Source organism: Girardinichthys multiradiatus, chromosome 15 (genome assembly GCF_021462225.1).
Source record: "Girardinichthys multiradiatus isolate DD_20200921_A chromosome 15, DD_fGirMul_XY1, whole genome shotgun sequence".
NCBI classification, from domain to species: Eukaryota; Metazoa; Chordata; class Actinopteri; order Cyprinodontiformes; family Goodeidae; genus Girardinichthys; species Girardinichthys multiradiatus.
In genome coordinates, this window is record NC_061808.1 from 39,869,143 (window position 1) to 39,892,365 (window position 23,223).

Consider the following 23,223-nt stretch of genomic DNA (forward strand, 5'->3'; position numbering starts at 1 on the left):
ATTCCACTTCGTGTAAAATCCACCACATATCATAATGACAGATTTTTTGAGTCCCAGGAAGACTGATGCCAACGTTTTTCCAACTGGGAATCGGGGGTAAAATCGGGCAATTTTACGTGTAGTGTATTCCCAACTTTAGGTTTTGATTTGGCGCTTTGAACGGAATTTCATTTAAATCCAGCAGATGGCAACATGCAGCTGGTTATCGTAAGGAACACCCGAAGAAGAACAGGTGGCAACCTTTCAAGGCAAAGCGTTCATGACACATAACGACACTTTCTTTTGTTTTTTTGGTTTCCACCCATGAGTTGTGTGTAATTTAAGGGCGAGGAGACACGATGGTAAAAGAAGCTGGGAAGGAGAGTGCCGAGGAGAAAGGCTTCCGGACGCCTGGGCTGAGGGGAGCACAGACCACCACATTGTTCCGGGCTGTCAATCCTGAACTCTTCATAAAACCAGTGAGACCCTAAAACATACACACACACACACACACACACACAGCAGTAGCATAACATGGTAGTGCAGTTACGGGACGTTTTAGACTGAATTTTGGAGCTTCTGTGGCTGCTGCTGAGTCGCTCCATTAGGAATTACATTTTCCACACATTCATGGTTGATTTTGATTAATGGATGTGATCTGTTTTTCCTCAGTGTGGGGCATTTATGCTTCATTTAAAAGACAATTCCCTCCGTAGGCTCAAATATTGGCATAAGTCCCCACCAATATCTCTTAGGAAGTTGTACCTTAAACATGTTAATTGTACCCACCAGAAACTATTATCAATCATCCTGGCTGAATATATGACGACCTATGGGCAGAATTGATACATTTATTTAGCTGGTTTCCTCCCATATTTTACTGCACTCCTAAACTCTTAAATAGGATGAGGTCGGGGCTTTCGCAGAAGCTTGGCGATAGCCTGCTTTATCCATTTCAAAACTAGTTTGAATGTATGGTTAGAATTACTGTCCTACTGGAACACCGAACAAGTTGTTCTCCTTTGTTTTTTAAGGTGTTGATTTGCAAATGTGAGTCTTCACACCACCTGATGAAAGAGTCAATGACTGGACCATGGCTGCTTTCATTGCTCCATAACAGACTGACAATTACACAGATATCAGCACATTATAGAGTAAAGCCGCCTTTAAAAGTCCTATGACACATATTGATTCGAACATCAGGTGAGAGCAATAGCCCCTTCGGTGAGCCAGTGAATCTGCACACTTTGTCAGATGAATCCCATAAAGCTCTGACTGCGTCCTTCAAAAATCGATCATAAATCCGCCCGATTAGATTAAAACATTGGGTAAACCATTCTAAAAGCTATTTGATTAGGGTGTGTAGTTCAGTTGTGTTCAAAGTAGAGGAAAAGTCAATAAATAATAGCAAAGCATCAAGAATTTCAAGATTTAAATCAACCTGACAATGCTCATGATGGGATGGTGGAAACTGCTGACTAACACTGTTTGTGAAGTTGAGAAATGACCATGGTTTAGGTGTTTGTTAGGTTTACAGTAATCTCAGTGATGATTTGTTGCAAAGGTAGTTTTATCTGTTAGGTAAATAATTAGGAATGAAAGAAATCTGGTCTTCTGAGCAAGAAATAGGCAAATCATGTCAGCTACTCTGCTAGAGGCAAATGAGCATACTGCTCCATCACAACCAGCTCTACATCTTATTTATTAACATACTTGTACATACTGCTCCTTCTCTTATTTAAGTGTTTTTACACACTGTGGTAGTTGTTTGGATTGATGCTGACATACCGATGGACACCAAAGTTAAATTCCTTTGTGCACACAGACATGGCCAATAAGGTTGATTTGGATTCTGCTTTTAACATAAAGCTGTATTGTTTTGCAGAATAAACCAGTGATGGTATTTGGCCTGGTGGCCATCACTTTGAGCGTGGGTTACCTGGGCTATCTGCACGCTGTGAAAGAAAATGACCAGCAGCTTTATGAAGCGATAGACAGCCAAGGACAGAGATACATGAAGAGGAAGACGTCTAAATGGGACTGATGGCAGTCCCAGATGGCAGATGCATGCTGTGCAGCACCATGTGACAGTGTGTAGAATATGGGGTTTAAAGGACACAAAGATGAAAGCTGAGCTGATTGAAACAAGGACATACCCCAAACTGAAGAGTCTCACCGTGTTCCAACAGGGCTACACATATGAACAGGACCAACAACCAAATACACACACACCCTTAATAGAAATGTAGAGAGCTCAAATAACCCAACATCCATGTTTTTGGACTGTGAGAAGAAGGCACAGAACTCCAAAAGAACCCACACATGAATGAGAACATGCATACTCCTTTCAAAAAGACAGCGACAGTGCACAGTGGACTTCCGTGGAGAACGTGGAATGAAGTAAATCAAGTTATTGTTCAGAATCCTAATAAACTTAGAAAATATTAAAGCTAGATAAATTATTGTCCTTGGTTTTTAAATATACACAGTATTACCAAAATTATTGGGGTTTACCTTCAAATCATTAGATTCAGGGGTTCCAATACCTTTAGTGGCCACAGGATTATAAAATCAAGTGCCTGGGCCTGCAGACTTCTTCAAACATTACTGAAAAAATGTGTCGTTCTCAGAAGGATTTCCAGCATGGTACCATAAAAGGATGCCACCTGGGAAGTAGGTCAACTAATTAAATTTCGTCACCTCTAAACATTTTTCAGTCACCTGTTGACTCAGCCAAAGTAGTCCATGTAAATCAAAAAGCAGGGTGCGCAGAGGTCACCAGCTTTCTGTCAAGTCAGTAGTTACAGACCTCCAAACCTCATGTGGCCTTCAAATTAGTTTAAGTACAGTAAAGTGAGGTGGAAAGGCTGATGTGGTGATTGGGATTAGACCATCAGTTCCAATAAAAACGAAAAACTTTAATGCTTTAGAAGACCAAGACATTTTGGTAAATTCCTTGGTCCAAACTATAAAAAAAAGTTTCAGGTTGGCCCCCTACTGTTCCAACATCAGCACCAGTACGCAAAGCATCGGTAATAGGCAAGGCAAGTTTATTTATATAGCACATTTCAGTAGCAAGACAATTCAAAGTGCTTCACATGAAAAAAAGAGACATAATAGGAAAAGTACATTGCAGTGGTATAAAGGTAATTAAAGAGAAAAAAAATAATTATTAAAAATATTAAAAAAAAAAATGTATGATAAAATGATTGATAAGAAAATGAAAGGACAGTTGGATTGAAAACTAGCACAGTCAAAGGCCACTCTAAAGTTTTTTATCTTGATTTAAAGCAACTTAGCGCTTTTACAGTTTTCTGAGAGTCTATTCCAGATTAATGGAACATAAGAACTAAAAGCTGCTTCTCCATGTTTGGTTCTGGTTCTGCGTATGCAAAGTAGATTTGAGCCAGATGACCCGAGAGGTCTGGCTGGTTGATCCACTGACAACAAGTCTGTAATGTATTTTGGTGCTAAGCCATTGAGTGATTTATAGACTAACAGTAGTATTGTAAAGTCTGTTCTTTGAGATAGGGGGAGCCAACGTAAGGACATTAGAGCTGGGGTGCAATGCTCCGCTTTCTTAGTTCTAGTGAGGACGCAGGCAGCAGCGTTCTGGATCAACTGCAGCTGTCTGATCCACTTTTTAGGCAGACCTGTGAAGACACTGTTGCAGTAATCAGTTCTACTAAAGATGAACGCATGAATTAGTTTTTCAAGGTTCTGCTGAGACATTAGTGCTTTAATCCTGGAGATGTTCTTTAGGTGATAGAAGGCCGACCTTGTTAATGAAGGTTCAGTATGAATTAGGCTCAAAACCCAGGTTTTGAGCCTAATTGGTGGTTTCTAGCTGTACAAGTCCTTCTCAAAATATTAGCATATTGTGATAAAGTTCATTATTTTCCATAATATGATGAAAATTTAACATTCATATATTTTAGATTCATTGCACACTAACTGAAATATTTCAGGTCTTTTATTGTCTTAATACGGATGATTTTGGCATACAGCTCATGAAAACCCAAAATTCCTATCTCACAAAATTAGCATATTTCATCCGACCAATAAAAGAAAAGTGTTTTTAATACAAAAAACGTCAACCTTCAAATAATCATGTACAGTTATGCACTCAATACTTGGTCGGGAATCCTTTTGCAGAAATGACTGCTTCAATGCGGCGTGGCATGGAGGCAATCAGCCTGTGGCACTGCTGAGGTCTTATGGAGGCCCAGGATGCTTCGATAGCGGCCTTTAGCTCATCCAGAGTGTTGGGTCTTGAGTCTCTCAACGTTCTCTTCACAATATCCCACAGATTCTCTATGAGGTTCAGGTCAGGAGAGTTGGCAGGCCAATTGAGCACAGTGATACCATGGTCAGTAAACCATTTACCAATGGTTTTGGCACTGTGAGCAGGTGCCAGGTCGTGCTGAAGAATGAAATCTTCATCTCCATAAAGCTTTTCAGCAGATGGAAGCATGAAGTGCTCCAAAATCTCCGGATAGCTAGCTGCATTGACCCTGCCCTTGATAAAACACAGTGGACCAACACCAGCAGCTGACACGGCACCCCAGACCATCACTGACTGTGGGTACTTGACACTGGACTTCTGGCATTTGGCATTCCTTCTCCCAGTCTTCCTCCAGACTCTGGCACCTTGATTTCCGAATGACATGCAGAATTTGCTTTCATCCGAAAAAAGTACTTTGGACCACTGAGCAACAGTCCAGTGCTGCTTCTCTGTAGCCCAGGTCAGGCGCTTCTGACGCTGTTTCTGGTTCAAAAGTGGCTTGACCTGGGGAATGCGGCACCTGTAGCCCATTTCCTGCACACGCCTGTGCACGGTGGCTCTGGATGTTTCTACTCCAGACTCAGTCCACTGCTTCCGCAGGTCCCCCAAGGTCTGGAATCGGCCCTTCTCCACAATCTTCCTCAGGGTCCGGTCACCTCTTCTCGTTGTGCAGCGTTTTCTGCCACACTTTTTCCTTCCCACAGACTTCCCACTGAGGTGCCTTGATACAGCACTCTGGGAACAGCCTATTCGTTCAGAAATTTCTTTCTGTGTCTTACCCTCTTGCTTGAGGGTGTCAATAGTGGCCTTCTGGACAGCAGTCAGGTCGGCAGTCTTACCCATGATTGGGGTTTTGAGTGATGAACCAGGCTGGGAGTTTTAAAGGCCTCGGGAATCTTTTGCAGGTGTTTAGAGTTAACTCGTTGATTCAGATGATTAGGTTCATAGGTCGTTTAGAGACCCTTTTAATGATATGCTAATTTTGTGAGATAGGAATTTTGGGTTTTCATGAGCTGTATGCCAAAATAATCTGTATTAAGACAATAAAAGACCTGAAATATTTCAGTTAGTGTGCAATGAATCTAAAATATATGAATGTTAAATTTTCATCATGACATTATGGAAAATAATGAACTTTATCACAATATGCTAATATTTTGAGAAGGACCTGTATTAACTGAAGCTGTGTGCTAACTTTAAAATGCTCTTCCTTTGGTCCAAAAAATATTACTTCAGTTTTGATTCAGCTGAAGAAATGTTAGACACATCCATTTATTGATTTCTTCTAAGCATTTACCCAGCACTTGAATTGGTTCATAGTCACCTGGGACATTGTAATGTATAGCTGTGTATCGTCTGCATAGTTATAACTTATGTTGTTGTTCATTATAATCTGAGTTTGGGGGAGCATGTGGATATTGATTAGGTGGGGCCCTAAGATGGACCCTTGGGGAACACCACACGTGATTCCTGTGGTCTCTGATGTAAAGTTACCTATTGACACAAAAAAGTCCCTGTCCTTCAAGTAGGATTTAAACCAACTGAGTGCTGTACCAGAAAGGCCGACCCAGTTTTCCAGGCGCTCTAATAAAATGGAGTGATCAACTGGGGGCGAAATCTGCACTAAGGTCAGTAATTTATTTTTAATTTATACGGATGTCATTGAACACCTTGGCAGGAGCAGTCTCTGTACTGTGGTGAGCAGGAAGCCTGACTGGAAGACATCGAAGCGGTTAGTTGTTAGGAAGTTGTTTAACTGCGGAAACAGCTTTTCAATAATCTTACTGATGAAGGGGAGGTTTGTAGTTCTGTAGTAGCAGCTTGTTCAAGTTGCTCTTTTTCAATAGAGGTTTGATAATTGCAGTTTTTAGGGCCCGGGGGAAAACACAGAAGGGATGTGTTTATTATTTGAGTTAAATCAGAGGTTATGACAGGCAAAGCCTAAGGAAAGCTGTGGGTAAAACATCGAGACAGCAGGAAGAAGCGCTTATGTTGTAGATGTGCCCCTGCTCTACAGAACCTGATTAAAAAAATGCGCATTACCTCAACAGTCCATCGGGTTCTCTTGAGAAGCTTGTTAATGACCCATTTAAACATGCAGGACAGAGGAACAGGGTTGGGGAGCATGTTTTTTTTTCATTTGGGATGAATTAGAGCTGAGAATTTAAGCTGGGCTATATTATACAATATCACTATCTGATATCACAAATGTGCTTCTGGAAGAATGGTCAAAAATTGCCATAACCACAGAGTTGACACTGTTGGATCTACAAAGGGTGGCTCTACACCTTTGTATCAACAATGGGATGTCATTAAAAGTTCAGGTGTGTGTCAATGCAAGTGACTTAATATGTTTGGCACTAGTATAAAAAGTGGCAAACTTTATCATATGTCCAATCGAACACCTTCTGTAACCAGTAAAAGCATAATAAAAACTTATAAATCTGGACCCCACAAAATGTTTTGCAAAGTAAGAAGAAAAAAACTACTGAATTGATTAGATGAGCTTTTATTATGTGAGCTGATAGGTAAGCACATGTGACCCCCTTTATATTCACTCAGTTAAGAAGCCAAGAGAACAGCTGTCTCATACTAATCTGAAAAAGCAACAAGAAAACCATTTCCAAAGATAGTATTAAAACTGAAGTTCAGGAGTGGTCTGATGACAAAAGAAAACTTGTAGCTTCAGTGTCTTGCTTTCTCATCCTGCAAAAAGAAAGAAAAAAAATGCAGTTTGTGTCACAAGAGTTTGAAGCTGCATCTGGACAGCGAGGGCATTGGGGCTCCATTTACCTTGATGACATCAGCCAGCTCCTGCAGGATTTCTTCATACCGGACTTCCATCCACGTTAGGCTTTGTGGTTTAATCATCTGCTTTTGAATCCCTGGGCTTCCTGCATCCATTACCATCCGAAGGAATTTTATCTCCTGGGGGTGGTAACAGAAACCCAGGTTCAAAAGAACAACCGATGTACTTCAATATATTTTCACTAAAGTTAAAGTAAAACACATTTGGTAAAAGGCCACTGTAGTACTGAGCAACTTTGATCTTAACCTCTGATTTGTAACCAGACAAAAAAGATTAATTTTCAAATTCTGGCATTAAAAGAATAAATGAGTAAAAATTACAAACAAATTCAGGCAGAAGAAACATTTTATTGAATAGATTTTTTTTTATAGTAGGTAACGTGTATATATACAGGTCCTTCTCAAAATTTTAGCATATTGTGATAAAGTTCATTATTTTCCATAATGTAATGATGAAAATTTAACATTCATATATTTTAGATTAATTGCACACTAACTGAAATATTTCAGGTCTTTTATTGTCTTAATACGGATGATTTTGGCATACAGCTCATGAAAACCCAAAATTCCTATCTCACAAAATTAGCATATTTCATCCGACCAATAAAAGAAAAGTGTTTTTAATACAAAAAACGTCAACCTTCAAATAATCATGTACAGTTATGCACTCAATACTTGGTCAAGAATCCTTTTGCAGAAATGACTGCTTCAATGCGGCGTGGCATGGAGGCAATCAGCCTGTGGCACTGCTGAGGTCTTATGGAGGCCCAGGATGCTTCGATAGCGGCCTTTAGCTCATCCAGAGTGTTGGGTCTTGAGTCTCTCAACGTTCTCTTCACAATATCCCACAGATTCTCTATGGGGTTCAGGTCAGGAGAGTTGGCAGGCCAATTGAGCACAGTGATACCATGGTCAGTAAACCATTTACCAGTGGTTTTGGCACTGTGAGCAGGTGCCAGGTCGTGCTGAAAAATGAAATCTTCATCTCCATAAAGCTTTTCAGCAGATGGAAGCATGAAGTGCTCCAAAATCTCCTGATAGCTATCTGCATTGACCCTGCCCTTGATAAAACACAGTGGACCAACACCAGCAGCTGACACGGCACCCCAGACCATCACTGACTGTGGGTACTTGACACTGGACTTCTGGCATTTTGGCATTTCCTTCTCCCCAGTCTTCCTCCAGACTCTGGCACCTTGATTTCCGAATGACATGCAGAATTTGCTTTCATTCGAAAAAAGTACTTTGGACCACTGAGCAACAGTCCAGTGCTGCTTCTCTGTAGCCCAGGTCAGGCGCTTCTGCCGCTGTTTCTGGTTCAAAAGTGGCTTGACCTGGGGAATGTGGCACCTGTAGCCAATTTCCTGCACACGCCTGTGCACGGTGGCTCTGGATGTTTCTACTCCAGACTCAGTCCACTGCTTCCGCAGGTCCCCCAAGGTCTGGAATCGGCCCTTCTCCACAATCTTCCTCAGGGTCCGGTCACCTCTTCTCGTTGTGCAGCGTTTTCTGCCACACTTTTTCCTTCCCACAGACTTCCCACTGAGGTGCCTTGATACAGCACTCTGGGAACAGCCTATTCGTTCAGAAATTTCTTTCTGTGTCTTACCCTCTTGCTTGAGGGTGTCAATAGTGGCCTTCTGGACAGCAGTCAGGTCGGCAGTCTTACCCATGATTGGGGTTTTGAGTGATGAACCAGGCTGGGAGTTTTAAAGGCCTCAGGAATCTTTTGCAGGTGTTTAGAGTTAACTCGTTGATTCAGATGATTAGGTTCATAGCTCGTTTAGAGACCCTTTTAATGATATGCTAATTTTGTGGGATAGGAATTTTGGGTTTTCATGAGCTGTATGCCAAAATCATCCTTATTAAGACAATAAAAGACCTGAAATATTTCAGTTAGTGTGCAATGAATCTAAAATATATGAATGTTAAATTTTCATCATGACATTATGGAAAATAATGAACTTTATCACAATATGCTAATATTTTGAGAAGGACCTGTATTAGAACAGTGACAAGTACTTCCAGTGACACTAGACATATACAAAAAAGTGGAATATTATTGAAAATTTCATATAGTCGTAACTCAATTCAAAAAGTGCAACACAGAGATTAATAAAACAGCCTTTACTTGTTTTATGATTTTTCGCAAATAAAAACACATTTAAGATTAGAATATTACATTTGTCCAAAGATGTTTAATACAGAAATACGGGCTTAATAAAAATAATTTTTATTACCTGCTTAAAGTTTATTTTTAAAAGGTACTTTTAATCTGACTAATGCGCCTCATGGGAACGCAGATACAAATTTATTAAATATGACTATGTTTACTTAACCTTCTAACATCACAGAGGCTCAGCTGATAGAAAATAACAACAATGAAGCTTGTGCACAAACAAGAAATCTTACTGTGGTTAACTAAATGTGTGTGTTGGTGCTTTTTTGGTTAATGTAACTGAATGTTTGTTCTTCATTCAGTGAAGTAACTTGAGGTGTGTAAAGCCAGAAACTTTACTCAAGAGCAGCATTTCTTCAAAGATAATATTACTCAAGACAAGTAAAAATATGGAGGACCAATCCTGCCATAATAGAGAATATATACAGAAATCAATAAATGACTATAAAATAATTACTGGGTCAAAAGGTAGCTGGAAATATAAACTAGTGTTCCATTAAATGCAACTAAAATAATAAAAAGGGCTTTATTTAATAATTGATCAATTAATCAGATATTTTTCTATGGTAATTCACTATTTGTGACGCGCCACGGGAAAACCAAGAACAAGTCGGCAGAGCACAAACGGAGAAAATGAGAAAAAAACGTCAATTTCTGAGAAAATAGTGATTTTCATTTTATTGCAAAATGTGCAAGTTGAAATTATGAAGTATCCACTCAGTTCTTTAAATGACAGTTTCGGAGGTTTTAAAATGGTAAATTTTATGTTTAAACTCGGCTTGTTTTCAGCCTAAAACCCAGCCAGCTCGTATTTACATTTTGGGGAGGAGAAAAGCCTCAGCTCATTTCTGTAGCAGCTTTGTTTTGCTCCGTGCTGGCTGTTGTTATACTTGTCGACCAATAACCAGCGTGCTTCAAGAAACCTCGTGGCTACTTAACAGCTCCTATGAAAAATAATGTGTTTCTTCACAATGGACCAAGCTCAACGTGTTGCAAACAAACTGAATCGCAGCTATTACAGTGCTTCGCTGTGGGAGTACATGTTCAGCAGTACCGCCGCTGCCGGACTCTCTTCAGATTCTGAATCAGAAGGAGATGAATTGGAAGATGATAGCAACTGCATTATTTTGGAGAACATTTCTAGTTTGCAGCTGTCTTCAACCCAAGAAGAGGATGACGAAAAAAGATTTGGACTGGTGGCTGAAGAGCTAGAATGTAAGATATCAGAAGCTAATGCTGTCACAACATTTGAGGAAAACAAGACAGTGAAATGGAGAAGATGCGTAACTTTGACTGTAAATACTAGTAGAAAGGAGAACTCTTCACTTGGGACAGTCCTGTAGCCGCAAACGTTCTCCAGAGCTCATGTACAACATACGGATGGATTCTTTAGCAGCAGAAAGGGAGTGGCAGGACATGAGAATAATGGGACATCTTGAAGCAAACCGGCGTACGCTAGAAACTTCAGCAATGACCACATCCACCAAGAAGACACCAAGGAAAAGAAAACACGCCAGGACAACTTATTCCATCGGAGGCATCGAAGTCTGCCGGAATACCTTTCAGTTTCTCATGGGGTGAGTTTGATAACTTTTAAAAAAAATCTTATGATGCATCATACTGTAAATAAATCATGTACTGAAGCAGACAAATCACATAAACCTGACTAGTCAAATATTAAAATCGACTTGAGTGGGGTTTGTGTTTGTATTTTTAGTCTAAGCTTGAGATGAGTTTTTTTTCTTCCCCCTGGGGTGATCGGTGGTCACAACAACAGTTTTTAGGCTAGCATAACTACACGAGGTTAGCATCTACTGTATCCCATTCACAATGTGAAAATTTACTTGAGTGGGGGGAAGGGTGGTTGTATGTTTAATCAAAGTTTGAGGTTGAAAAAAAAAAAAAACAGTTTTTATGTTTTGTGTTAGATGTTTATTTCTATAAACACACCTATATGCAGAAAAAATGTGGTGTGTTGTCATACCAATTTTGTCAGCTCTCGCCGATGTAAACCATAAGCTGAATATTTCCTTTGTTTCCCTGCTCAGAATCTGTAAAGCCACGTTGACTGACATCATCACACACTTTGATGAGAACGATGCAAGACCCCGCTTGAGGAAAAAGAGCCAGCGGCCACAGGATCCCCATTTTATCAGCAGTGAGCAACTCCGCAGAGTTTTGGAGTTCATAAAGAACTACGCAGAGGATCACACCATCATGCTGCATGGTCGACATCCTGGCCACAGAGATTGACATGTGAAACTACTGCCAACACATGTCTCAAAGGGTCTCAGTGTGGCATCTCTAAAGGTCCTTCTCAAAAAATTAGCATATTGTGATAAAGTTCATTATTTTCTATAATGTAATGATGAAAATTTAACATTCATATATTTTACATTAATTGCACACTAACTGAAATATTTCAGGTCTTTTATTGTCTTAATACGGATGATTTTGGCATACAGCTCATGAAAACCCAAAATTCCTATCTCACAAAATTAGCATACTTCATCCGACCAATAAAAGAAAAGTGTTTTTAATACAAAAAACGTCAACCTTCAAATAATCATGTACAGTTATGCACTCAATACTTGGTCGGGAATCCTTTTGCAGAAATGACTGCTTCAATGCGGCGTGGCATGGAGGCAATCAGCCTGTGGCACTGCTGAGGTCTTATGGAGGCCCAGGATGCTTCGATAGCGGCCTTTAGCTCATCCAGAGTGTTGGATCTTGAGTCTCTCAATGTTCTCTTCACAATATCCCACAGATTCTCTATGGGGTTCAGGTCAGGAGAGTTGGCAAGCCAATTGAGCACAGTGATACCATGGTCAGTAAACCATTTACCAGTGGTTTTGGCACTGTGAGCAGGTGCCAGGTCGTGCTGAAAAATGAAATCTTCATCTCCATAAAGCTTTTCAGCAGATGGAAGCATGAAGTGCTCCAAAATCTCCTGATAGCTAGCTGCATTACCCTGCCCTTGATAAAACACAGTGGACCAACACCAGCAGCTGACACGTCACCCCAGACCATCACTGACTGTGGGTACTTGACACTGGACTTCTGGCATTTTGGCATTTCCTTCTCCCCAGTCTTCCTCCAGACTCTGGCACATTGATTTCCGAATGACATGCAGAATTTGCTTTCATCCGAAAAAAGTACTTTGGACCACTGAGCAACAGTCCAGTGCTGCTTCTCTGTAACCCAGGTCAGGCGCTTCTGCCGCTGTTTCTGGTTCAAAAGTGGCTTGACCTGGGGAATGCGGCACCTGTAGCCCATTTCCTGCACACGCCTGTGCACGGTGGCTCTGGATGTTTCTACTCCAGACTCAGTCCACTGCTTCCGCAGGTCCCCCAAGGTCTGGAATCGGCCCTTCTCCACAATCTTCCTCAGGGTCCGGTCACCTCTTCTCGTTGTGCAGCGTTTTCTGACACACTTTTTCCTTCCCACAGACTTCCCACTGAGGTGCCTTGATACAGCACTCTGGGAACAGCCTATTCGTTCAGAAATGTCTTTCTGTGTCTTACCCTCTTGCTTGAGGGTGTCAATAGTGGCCTTCTGGACAGCAGTCAGGTCGGCAGTCTTACCCATGATTGGGGTTTTGAGTGATGAACCAGGCTGGGAGTTTTAAAGGTCTCAGGAATCTTTTGCAGGTGTTTAGAGTTAACTCGTTGATTCAGATGATTAGGTTCATAGCTCAGTTTAGAGACCCTTTTAATGATATGCTAATTTTGTGAGATAGGAATTTTGGGTTTTCATGAGCTGTCTGCCAAAATCATCCGTATTAAGACAATAAAAGACCTGAAATATTTCAGTTAGTGTGCAATGAATCTAAAATATATGAATGTTAAATTTTCATCATTACGTTATGGAAAATAATGAACTTTATCACAATATGCTAATATTTTGAGAAGGACCTGTATATGAAGACAGCTAAGGAGCTTGGTATGTATAAAAATATATTTTTATTTTTATAGAACAGTGAAATTCTTCTAATGACCAGTGATGTAAAACTTCATCAAAAATTAATAAACCTGTGATATTTTTCTTTCAGGTGAGCGTGCAATTTGCAAATCAAGTTTGAAGGCGCTTTGGACCCAGCTACTCCCACACATAAGAAGCTGTAGGCCCCGCACCGACCTCTGCTGGCAGTGCCAACAGAATATTGATCAGCTTATAAGAAGTGCAAACCTTCCAGAGGAGAGGAACACTGCAGCAATCAAGAAGCAACAGGATCATATTCAGCTTGTTCAAAAAGAGAGGGCCTACAACGAGACAAAACAAAACATTTTATGTTGTGGTATGGCGCCTGGCGGGTCGCACACAAGCTTCACTCCACACTAAACATCCACTTCCTGATTACTGGCCACACCAAATTTTCCCTGGACTGTGGCTTTGGGGTTATCAAACAAGCATACAAGAGGACCAGGGTCAGCACATTGCCAGATATCGCCAAAGTAAGTCTATTCCATCTGATAGAAAATCGAAGAAGAAAGTCAGTCATATGCATGAAAACTAATGCTTATTTCTATTATGGTCCTTCTGTGTATAGGTAGTGGAAAACAGCTCTCCTGAAAGTCGCCTCAACATCCCACAGCTGGTCGGACTGGAAGATGGCAATTTGTAATGTGTATAGAGTTGTAAATAAAAATCACATTTGTGACATGATCAAAGTCAAATTATTGCCCATTTCTCTTCCTGGGTCCATTAAAGTCAAGAGGTTTGCAGATATAAAATTTGATGGGTACAGATTAAATAGCTGTAGCAACAGCCTCTTCTAGATTAACACGTATTCAAAAGGTGTAAACTATTAGCCCATAGCTCTATTCATACCTGCACACATAAAATGAAGACTGATAAACAATATTTCTGCAGGCTACACTAATCTTTGGACATTTCATATTACATATTAAGAAGAACACATCCATATTACCCTGATATTTTGCTAATTGCTGTGAGATAGGATTTCAAACTCGGCCTGAGGCAGAACATTTAATAGACTGGAACTTTAAGTGAGACTTATCTAAAAACAAGAGGAAAGCAAACCAATCACCAGGATGCAGACATTAGGTTGCAGTCAGTTATGATTTGGGGTTGTTTGGTGTTTGGTTTCTGTTTTTTTCTTATATGTTCTCACAATTTTTGAATCATACTTATGTTTATTATTTTCCTGGTCATGCTTTAGTTGTTGTTTTGTATTCAAGAGTCTGTTTTTGCTCCAGCCATGTTTTGTTCTGTCTGTCAATCAACCTTATCCGGTTCACCTGCTCCAAGTTAATCTGTCTCCTTGCTCCACCTGTTTCACACTCCACATATACACACCTGTTCAGTTATTCGGCGCGGAAACATTTCTCAAATCATGTCTTGTTGCCAAATCATGCTCACGTCTTGTTTTGTGGATCATGCCAAGCCTGTCCTGCCTGTCCGTTTATTGTTTTGTTCCTGCTTCTTCTGAGAGTGAGTTTTTGTTTTTTATTAAATCGTTTTGCACTTACCGTCATGCCGCCTGCTAGTCTGCATTCCGGGGTCCTCTTATCTCGCAAGCCCTAACACAGCCATGATGCAATTTGCAGACATAAATAATATAAAAAAATAGATTGTAATGCAGTGCTGTAAATTATCTTTACATAGAAAAATACTATGAGTTAAGTGACGTCTGTTGCAGTCAGTTGGAGCTTCTGTTGACAAACAGTTGGGGAGGTGGGCTATTTAAAGTTATTCAAATTAGCAGCTTTTGTCACCGCCCTGCTTTCAGGCAGAGAAAACAAGGAATCTTTCAGTGCTGATTTCTCAGAAAAGTAGTCTGGCAAGTGCAGACATTCAGATGGTCATATCTTCTTCAATTCTTTTTCAATTTCCACATGTGTGACATCATTGGAAAGCTTAGACTCCACTCTTTCAGGATCTGTAAATAACTAAAAACGACCCCGGGTAGACTTGCTCCTGGTTTTGCCACGGCCAGTCACATTTGTATTTAAACCACTAATTTTCAAATCATATATTTTTTCTTGAACTCTATATTTTCCTTTATTTAATACAAGTGAATTTTTTGCCGTTTTATTTTTCCTACAACTTTTATTTTATGTATTATTTTTCAGATTATTTTACTGTCCATTAATTTCTTAATCACTGATATTTTCTCCTCTAATATATCCTTGTATTTTTTTTACCCAACAGATTTTCCTGAGTCCATTTATTTCCCCCTCTTTTTTACATTTTTACATTCGCTGTATTGTCTTTTCCTCCTCTGATAATCTTCCCACCTTCATTTATTAATGCTTTTTTTTTTATACAGTAAGAAATGCTTGTGAACACTTCACAATCCCAGTGAGATGATCCCTCATCCACACCACTACCTAAAAACTAGAAAAAGGAAGTAAAAACCCAGCTTTCAGACCAAGATTTATTAACAGCTGGTGATAAAAAAAAGGTCAAGTGTTAAAGAACTGAGTAAGAAAAAAATCAGCATTATCTGGTGATTTGAACTATTTAAACTCTGTGACAGATGACTTCTAATTTACCTGTGGGAAGATGAGAGTCAGATTCAGATATTTGTTTTTGTGCTGTATATTTGAATAAATAACAACTAAACTCCATTGTTTTAAACATGGTTCTCACAACGCTGTGATCGGCTACTGCTAGCCAAGAGCCCACCCCTAGCTCTGGCTCAATGGCGGCCTGGGGCTGGGATAGTTCCAGGCTTCCTGGGCTAGGGCATGGGTTTTCTTGGAGGAAACAATGAGCTGTTATATGCTTAAAGTTTTTAAGCTATGCTTGTTATCCAGCTTCAGCGTAATTAGCCAATTAGTAAGCACCTGGGAGGCTGAGCCTATAAAGCTAGCTTCTATTTGCTCTTTCCATCCAGCCAGTGGCAGCAGCTGTTCCTGCAGCACTCGAAGGTGGTTGTAAATGCTCGTCTCAGTTCAAATTTCAATGCAATCAACAAGAGTGAAACACTTATTCTGGTCTGGTCTGTTATTATGTTTATTATTTATTTAATTTATTTATTATGTTTGGTCTGTTAATATGTTTCAAGCTACCTGTAACAAGTACCAGTTAAGCACTGAAACCAGTTATGTAGAAAAGGCACCCTGCTCATTGATCACTACTTTATACTTCATCGTGCAGAAGTCAGTATTTTTTGTCACCCATTTCAAAAACTGAAAACAATTGTGTTTAGATAGATTCATTACACAGAGTGAAATATTTTGGTATTTCAACAACTATAAGCCATAATTATGAAAATTACAAGACAAAGGTTTGCAATATTTCACTCTAATGAATCTATAAATCAGTTTCACATTTCTCAAATAAGTGATAAAAAATATAAAACTTTTTCAAGATTTTTGATATACATCTATAGTTTTATTTGTAGTTTGGATTTTGGATCTTTTTAAGCAGTCAGTAAAAATCAAACACCCTTCTGAGTATTTAGTTCTTTCAAAGGAAATGTTCACATACCAACAGCCAATCTCTTTAACCCCTATTTCAGATCCAGCATCTCAGTGAGATCAAAATCTAGGCCAACCCCTAGTTCACACCGACTACAATCAGTGTCTGCTCTGTCATCCGTTGCAAATTATGCCATGCGGCAATTCTGGAATGCATTTTAGGATCTGTTCATGCATTCGACGACAGCTCTGTCATCCGTTCCTTTTACCCCCCATTGAAATTCACGTTTGTGCTCCATCATCCGCCAAAGGTAGACTGGATCTGTATCTCTGATGGGTGATGGAGGAGGGCTTTCCATCATAATGCAGCGCCACGGAGTCAGCAAGAACTAGGGGTTAGACCTGGCACAGGACTTCATCATTTATTAATATTAGCTAGTTCTTGGCAGATTTACTTGTAGGTTTTGGTCATTGTCCTGTTGCTTTTAAAGATGGTCTGTGTTTTACTTAAGCACCATCTGCTACATGTCAGAATAAATGGGGGATTCTATGATGGTAAGCTGGCCAGATATTGCTGCAGTATCACCGAACCATGACGTTTACAAGTGGTATGAAGTTATTTTCCCGGAATGCTGTATTTGGTTCATGCCAAAGATGTGCCAGGTTCTGGTGTCCAAATAAGTAAAAAGAACATTATTCCTTAAGACTTGGAACCTGATGTATGAAGGTTCACACTCACAAAAACTTGATGTATGCCTTTTTCTATAAATAACCTTAGATTTATGAATGACGAACTTAATTAAAATGTGCACTGCCCCATGGGAACTCCTAAGCTGGCATATAAACACTTCTACCATGATTGGTACCTTTTGGCAATACCTAGAGCGTATGCTGGGAAATTGATGATGTGAAAACAATTACACATTCCAGAGACACATGAACAATGAACATATCAACATGTTTGCATTTTTATGAGCCCCTATTAAAGCAAGAGCACAGGGGTAAAAAAAATACATCTGACAATAGGTATTAATTATTAGGCCTGAGCAGGAAGCCTGCAAGGGCCTATTGTAATCGTAGGATTTCTTTCTTTCTTTCTGTGATCAAACCTTTATTAAATGGGACACACAAAGAAAATGTTCTTGGATCCAAGCATACGCACATGTGTAGATTATTTTTACTATTTCTGTATTTAAACATACACCGTGTTTTAGTAGGAAATCCACACAAGTCTGTATTGCATGGATTTCCTACTAAAACAAGATTTTTGTCCATTTTTTCTCTGGCAAACTTTTTTCTGGCCTCCATGTTTAAAACAAAAAAAGTTTTTTCTTCTTGATCATCTCCCATGAAAGTTAATCTTTTACAGTCTCTTTATGAAAGTACAGGCATGAATTAACAGACCAATGGTAGCAAGAGTTGGATGTAGGTTCTGTGGTGACTTTTTAGGTTTTTTGGCAACTTCTTTCAGCATCTTGCAGTGTTTTCAGTGTGAACTTGCCTGGACAGCCAGAACTGGTCATGTCGTGTGCAGTTTTGATCGTCTTTCACTAAGACTAACAGAAAGTGGACTGGCTGATTTCAAATTCTTCCCTTACTAGATTCATATATTGTGACAATCTTCTTCCCAAAGGCTTCAGCTATTTGAAGCACAATGCTCACTCTCACCAACTGTTAAACAGGGCAAACCTCTTTCAAAATGCAGAGTTATTATGTGCACCTGATGCAATATGCCTGTGTGCAATTTCATCTATTTTAGGTGAGAATAAATGTAAGCATGCTCTTCTCCCGTTACATGAATTACATCTAATTTTGGATCATGGAATGTACCTGTACTCTGAGCAGAAAGGTGAAGGCCAGTCCAGCTTTTCCAGCTCTCGCTGTTCTACCAACCCTAAGTGATGACACAGAAGCCAAGTCAAAACCTCACTTTCTCACAGAAAGGAAAAACATTTAACAAAATGAGAGGGCGGGACTCCTAACCTGTGAATGTAGGTCCTGACATACTGTGGGGCGTCATAATTGACAACACATTTTACCCCATTGATATCGATGCCTCTGGCAGCTGCGTCTGTGCTGATCAGCCTGCAGGAGGACAGTTCAAGCTAAATACATCAGAGGGATTATACAAGCTGCAGCACAAAGTCACCATAACACAGACATATAATTCTCAGCTGGATCAGCACTCGTCATGTTGCTTGCAGAATAACAGTGAGAGTAGCTACATGAACAGGCCTTTTGAAAAGCCACCCTTGGCTCCATGTTACTTTGTTGCACGATGGGCATTAGTTCTGTTATCCAAACTCAACAGTAAGATAAAATAACTTCTGTTAAAGCCCAACGTTAAATGAAGATCAGAGATGGTGTAATGTGAGAGTAGAGGGGAGGCTTTAATAATGATTAAACGCTTCAAAACACACCATCACTACATGGGCCATGTGATTAAATGGAAACAAATATGTACTTTCTCAGTTAGTAGAACAATGCTCATGTGAACAACCCGATGCATTGTGGATGGACAGAATAAACTCACAGCTGGATCTTCCCATGTTCAAAGTCCTTCAAGGTGTTCTTCCTCTCACCAGGAGAGAGTCGTGAGGAGAATTCAGCTGCTTGCACTCCACCAAACAGCTGCACTAAAAGGCGTAGTCTGAAAAGGAAATGGACGGAAATAGCTAAGACAACACACATTGAAAGGCATAAGGTGAGTCAGTCAGTCCTTCCAACCTGTGTGCTGTTTGTCTTGAGTTGGTGAAACAGAGGATGGGGCAGAGCTTCAAATATAGGATGAAGTGAAGGATGAGCAGAGGCTTCTTGTTTATCGTACAAGGAACATAATACTCCTAGAAACACGAGTGACCAGACAGCAATCATCTCAGATTTGTTTCCTTTATTTCCAGTTATTCGTTTGCTGAAAAGTCAAAGATCACCTCTCACCGTAAGTCCCTGGGGGAAGTCGAAGCGCTCTTGTTTCTGGGTGGGGTCTGCTGTTGTGCTGCTGGAGGGGCTGTGAACAGAGCTGAAAAGCTGGGGCTGGTAGAGGCCCAGCTGCTGCAGCTTCTCTGGGTTCTGAGTGAGAGTGGCAGAAAAAAGCAGCTTCTGAAGTGGCATCTGAGCAGGAGACAAACTGAGATGAGAAGCAATGTTAGAAGATGTGAGGTCAGTCTGCATCTAATAGTCACTAACGACAGCTTCACTTCTGTTGTTTCCAGGTAACAGACCTAAAGCAGTTAGATACTGGGGACGAAACATACAGTGAGTCATTTAATAACATTCTAACAGTTAACAGAACTGTGTCTAAATGCTAGGGCTGCAGCCATTCAATATTTTACTAATCTCAATTAATCAAGTAATTGGATAAACAAATGCTTTTCTCAACAGATGTGCCACCTCCACCATCTTCACCAGAACTTTTCCTCCTAACATGCACACACATATTCTAATCTACCATTTACAGTCAGTTCAGCAATTTAAAGAAAGATTTTCTAAACATTTTTGCCTGTTTTTAATTTTGTAAAACGTTTGTCACGGCCTTTCTGTTTCCAAGCCAAAATAGTTCCAAAGAAAAAAGGCCGTCGGTGGCAACAGGTGGTCTGGTTTCTTGAACGCACTTCCGAGTTTATTGTTTGAAAAATATCCTTTTATTTCTTGCAAAATTATAGGCAAAATGATAACCAAAAAATTCTTTCAACTTAAATATAAATGAAAATTGGCTTAAACACATCTTACAAGGACAAAAAGTGGTCGAAAAGTGGTCAAAAAATAATTGTAAAAAACCTCCCGTCATCACACCGGACATTCTGATCCCACAAGCGCCGCACAGTGTGTTTTTAATCTCTTAAATTACTGGGAGGGGCTTAAAAGTTACCAAAGAAATCATAATAATTCCAAACAATTAATTTCATATCATCGTTCCAAACAAACTGAAATATATTCTAACAACTTATAAGTAAATAGAACTTATGATTTACAATATTGAACATAAATGGCCACAACAACGTTCTATCAGAAACATTGTTTCAAATTTTATTCTACGTAAGTTAAATGATAAAATATTATAAATACTTGAAATACTTGAAAAGTATAAAGACATAAAGGCATAAAGACACTCCGAGCCAAACTGATTCATCTGTGGAGCGCATCATTACAGCTCATTATTTAAAACTTCTCTTACATCTGGTTTGCTCAGCTTTATTTATTACAATTCAGGATTACTCCTCCAACAGATTGGTTAATATATCTGGGGGTAAAGTTGTTTTGGGGGCTTCCACACACAAGTGTGGCACCAGCTCTGCTGTTCTCTGAAACCCAGTTTTTGTATTTCATGATCTGAGCAAAAACAGTTCTGCGCTGCACTGAGCTGAGTGCAAGTGGAGCATGGCTCCCAACTCAGCATGGAGGTGTGATCAGTTCTGTAGAGTTGGCGCTGTGACAGATAATTGCACAGCCAAGACAGACAGGAGACCCATCTGATCCAGACCAAGCACCAAGCAGTTGGTGGTGTGGCAAAAAGTAATGTTCTAGCAGAAACTGATTGCAGGGAAAGGTAGTGTGTAGAGTCAGTTTGAGTGAAACACGCAATCTCTGCTGCTTTATTTCAAGGAATCACAGTTGAAGCCAAAGAGAAACATATTTATACATTTCAGGTTGTAGCAAAGGTATCTGTTTCACTTTTAAAGTTGTTTTAAATAACTCATTGTGATTTCTTTAATAGGAAGTTAGTTTAAAATGTTATATCAGTCACAGCTATACCATATTAACACATAACCAGCTGTAATAAAGAACATCTGTTGAGGAGGTAATTCTGGATGCTTGTTATCAGAGATACAAAAACATTAAAGTTTTTCATCGATACATGATAATTTTGATAAATATGATGTCCCCACTAATGTTATACATTTTAAAAACAGCATGAATACTAAACACAACAAAAACCCTATGATTTTTTTTATTAAAGCTTTTGATTTACAACACTATGTCTTTAAAGACTTAAGTACAGAGTGTATAAAGCCATAGTATTATAAGTATACATGCTGTTTTTAACATGTATAACATTAGCAGTGACAACATAATTCACAATGATATACTATAACACCCTTGATAATGCAAATATCCATTTGTCAAAAATTGCAACTCATAGCTTGTGACAGAGAGAGACTTTGGACACTGAGATTAATCAAATTTACTTTAAAGAGTGTAGCCGATGTAGTTGTTTCACCCTGTGACATAACTTTTGTTGGCCAAAATAATACTATCTAAAACTCAGCTACAAAATTGGACTTATTGAGTATTACTGGCTCCAGTGCCTTTAATATTACAAATATAACTTCTTGGAATAAAATAGAGTTCATCCTATCAGCTTGTGATATACCTAGAGGTGTACAAAAATAAACTTGTTTATATTGCCAGAAACATTTATAGCATCTTATTTGGCTCGAAAAAGCTAAACCTGCCTTGAAATGAGTCTAGTTGATGCTAAAATGTTATAGTGGAAGGATTAGAACACATCAAATCATTCTACCTTGTAATTTACCCAAAACTTACCAGAAACGCACTCCAAACTGGTATATTCTTGGGTATTATATTGTAAGGACTAGAACACATCAGATCATTGGAACCCTGTAAAATTCCTTAGAATGACCAAAAATACAATTTTTAGCTGCCAGAAAATGATTAGACCTTCCAAAGTGGTACATTTTCCTAAAGATGACTTTATTTTATTTGTGGTTATTATATTTGGTAGATTATAATATTTCAGGACATTTGTACCCTGTAATCAAATGTCTTTTAATTTATTTCTATGTAAGTAAGTAAAATAAAGGACATGGATAATAATACCCAAAAGCTTATGGGAAATAAAATTGTGGTTCAGGGAAGTCCTGGTTGTAAATAATGTACCAAACAAAAGCAGAGGGCTATTCCATGTCGGTTAGGAAGGGTCAAGAAGTCTGGTTACATGGGAAAACTGTAGCAACAAGCAAATCATGAGCTCATGCAATTATTCTTGATGGACTCCACTGTGCAGATGCCAAAAAGAACACTGAGGCACTACAAAGATGGCTGGAAAATTAAATGACCATTTTCCATGATCCACCAAGAAAAGGATTATTCATACTACAGTCTCTGACCAAGGACAAGTAGGGTCATTGAGGCTTAGGCATCTCATCATTTTGAGAAAGAAAAAAAAAGAATAAAACAACTAAGACAAATTAATCAGAAGTCCATAATCAGATCCTGGCTGGCAGCATGGCAGATTGGCATTTTCTATTATTTTGGAGGTAGATTACCAGGTGCAAATTGTTGGAATAATTGAATAAAGATTTGTCTTATAGTTTCTCCTATTTATTAACTATTTATTGACTATTTGATTATATAACCTTTCATAATGTATGTGTGAGTAAAGGATGTGTGAGTTTTGTCTGCAGGTTAAGGTCACAAAGTGGAGCTGAGCTTGCGAGAAAAGAAGCAGTCCAGTTGAGGAGGTCATAAAGAGGGGCTGATTGCACTGAACAAGAGGCCAGAGTTGACCCTGCAAAGTTGGAGGAGACTGTGGGAGAGATGTTGTTTAAAGATAAAGGAGTTTA

The 23,223-nt window shown here is 39.4% G+C and overlaps 2 protein-coding genes and 1 long non-coding RNA gene across 3 annotated transcripts in view; 2 read left to right on the forward strand and 1 right to left on the reverse strand.

Moving 5' to 3' along the window:
• Positions 1–206: 206 nt before the first annotated feature.
• smim8 (small integral membrane protein 8) lies at positions 207–2,432 on the forward strand. Its single transcript, XM_047388431.1, has 2 exons — positions 207–458; positions 1,865–2,432. Exons 1-2 carry the CDS (start codon positions 339–341, stop codon positions 2,021–2,023), a joined length of 279 nt encoding a protein of 92 aa, XP_047244387.1. The 5' UTR covers positions 207–338; the 3' UTR covers positions 2,024–2,432.
• Positions 2,433–6,757: 4,325 nt separating this feature from the next.
• The window catches only part of ddx51 (DEAD (Asp-Glu-Ala-Asp) box polypeptide 51), a 28,298-nt gene continuing 11,832 nt past the window's right edge, over positions 6,758–23,223 (reverse strand). Inside the window, exons 10-16 of the mRNA XM_047387317.1 lie at positions 19,577–19,766; positions 19,367–19,482; positions 19,173–19,289; positions 18,623–18,724; positions 18,470–18,533; positions 7,058–7,192; positions 6,758–6,970 (exon numbers count right to left, since the gene is read on the reverse strand). Coding sequence (XP_047243273.1) covers positions 6,950–6,970; positions 7,058–7,192; positions 18,470–18,533; positions 18,623–18,724; positions 19,173–19,289; positions 19,367–19,482; positions 19,577–19,766 — 745 coding nt within the window. The 3' untranslated portion in view covers positions 6,758–6,949. The remainder of the gene's footprint in view (positions 6,971–7,057; positions 7,193–18,469; positions 18,534–18,622; positions 18,725–19,172; positions 19,290–19,366; positions 19,483–19,576; positions 19,767–23,223) is intronic.
• LOC124881646 lies at positions 13,073–13,916 on the forward strand. The gene is made up of 3 exons (XR_007041701.1): positions 13,073–13,193; positions 13,303–13,705; positions 13,801–13,916. It is a non-coding gene; the product is annotated as an uncharacterized LOC124881646 (long non-coding RNA).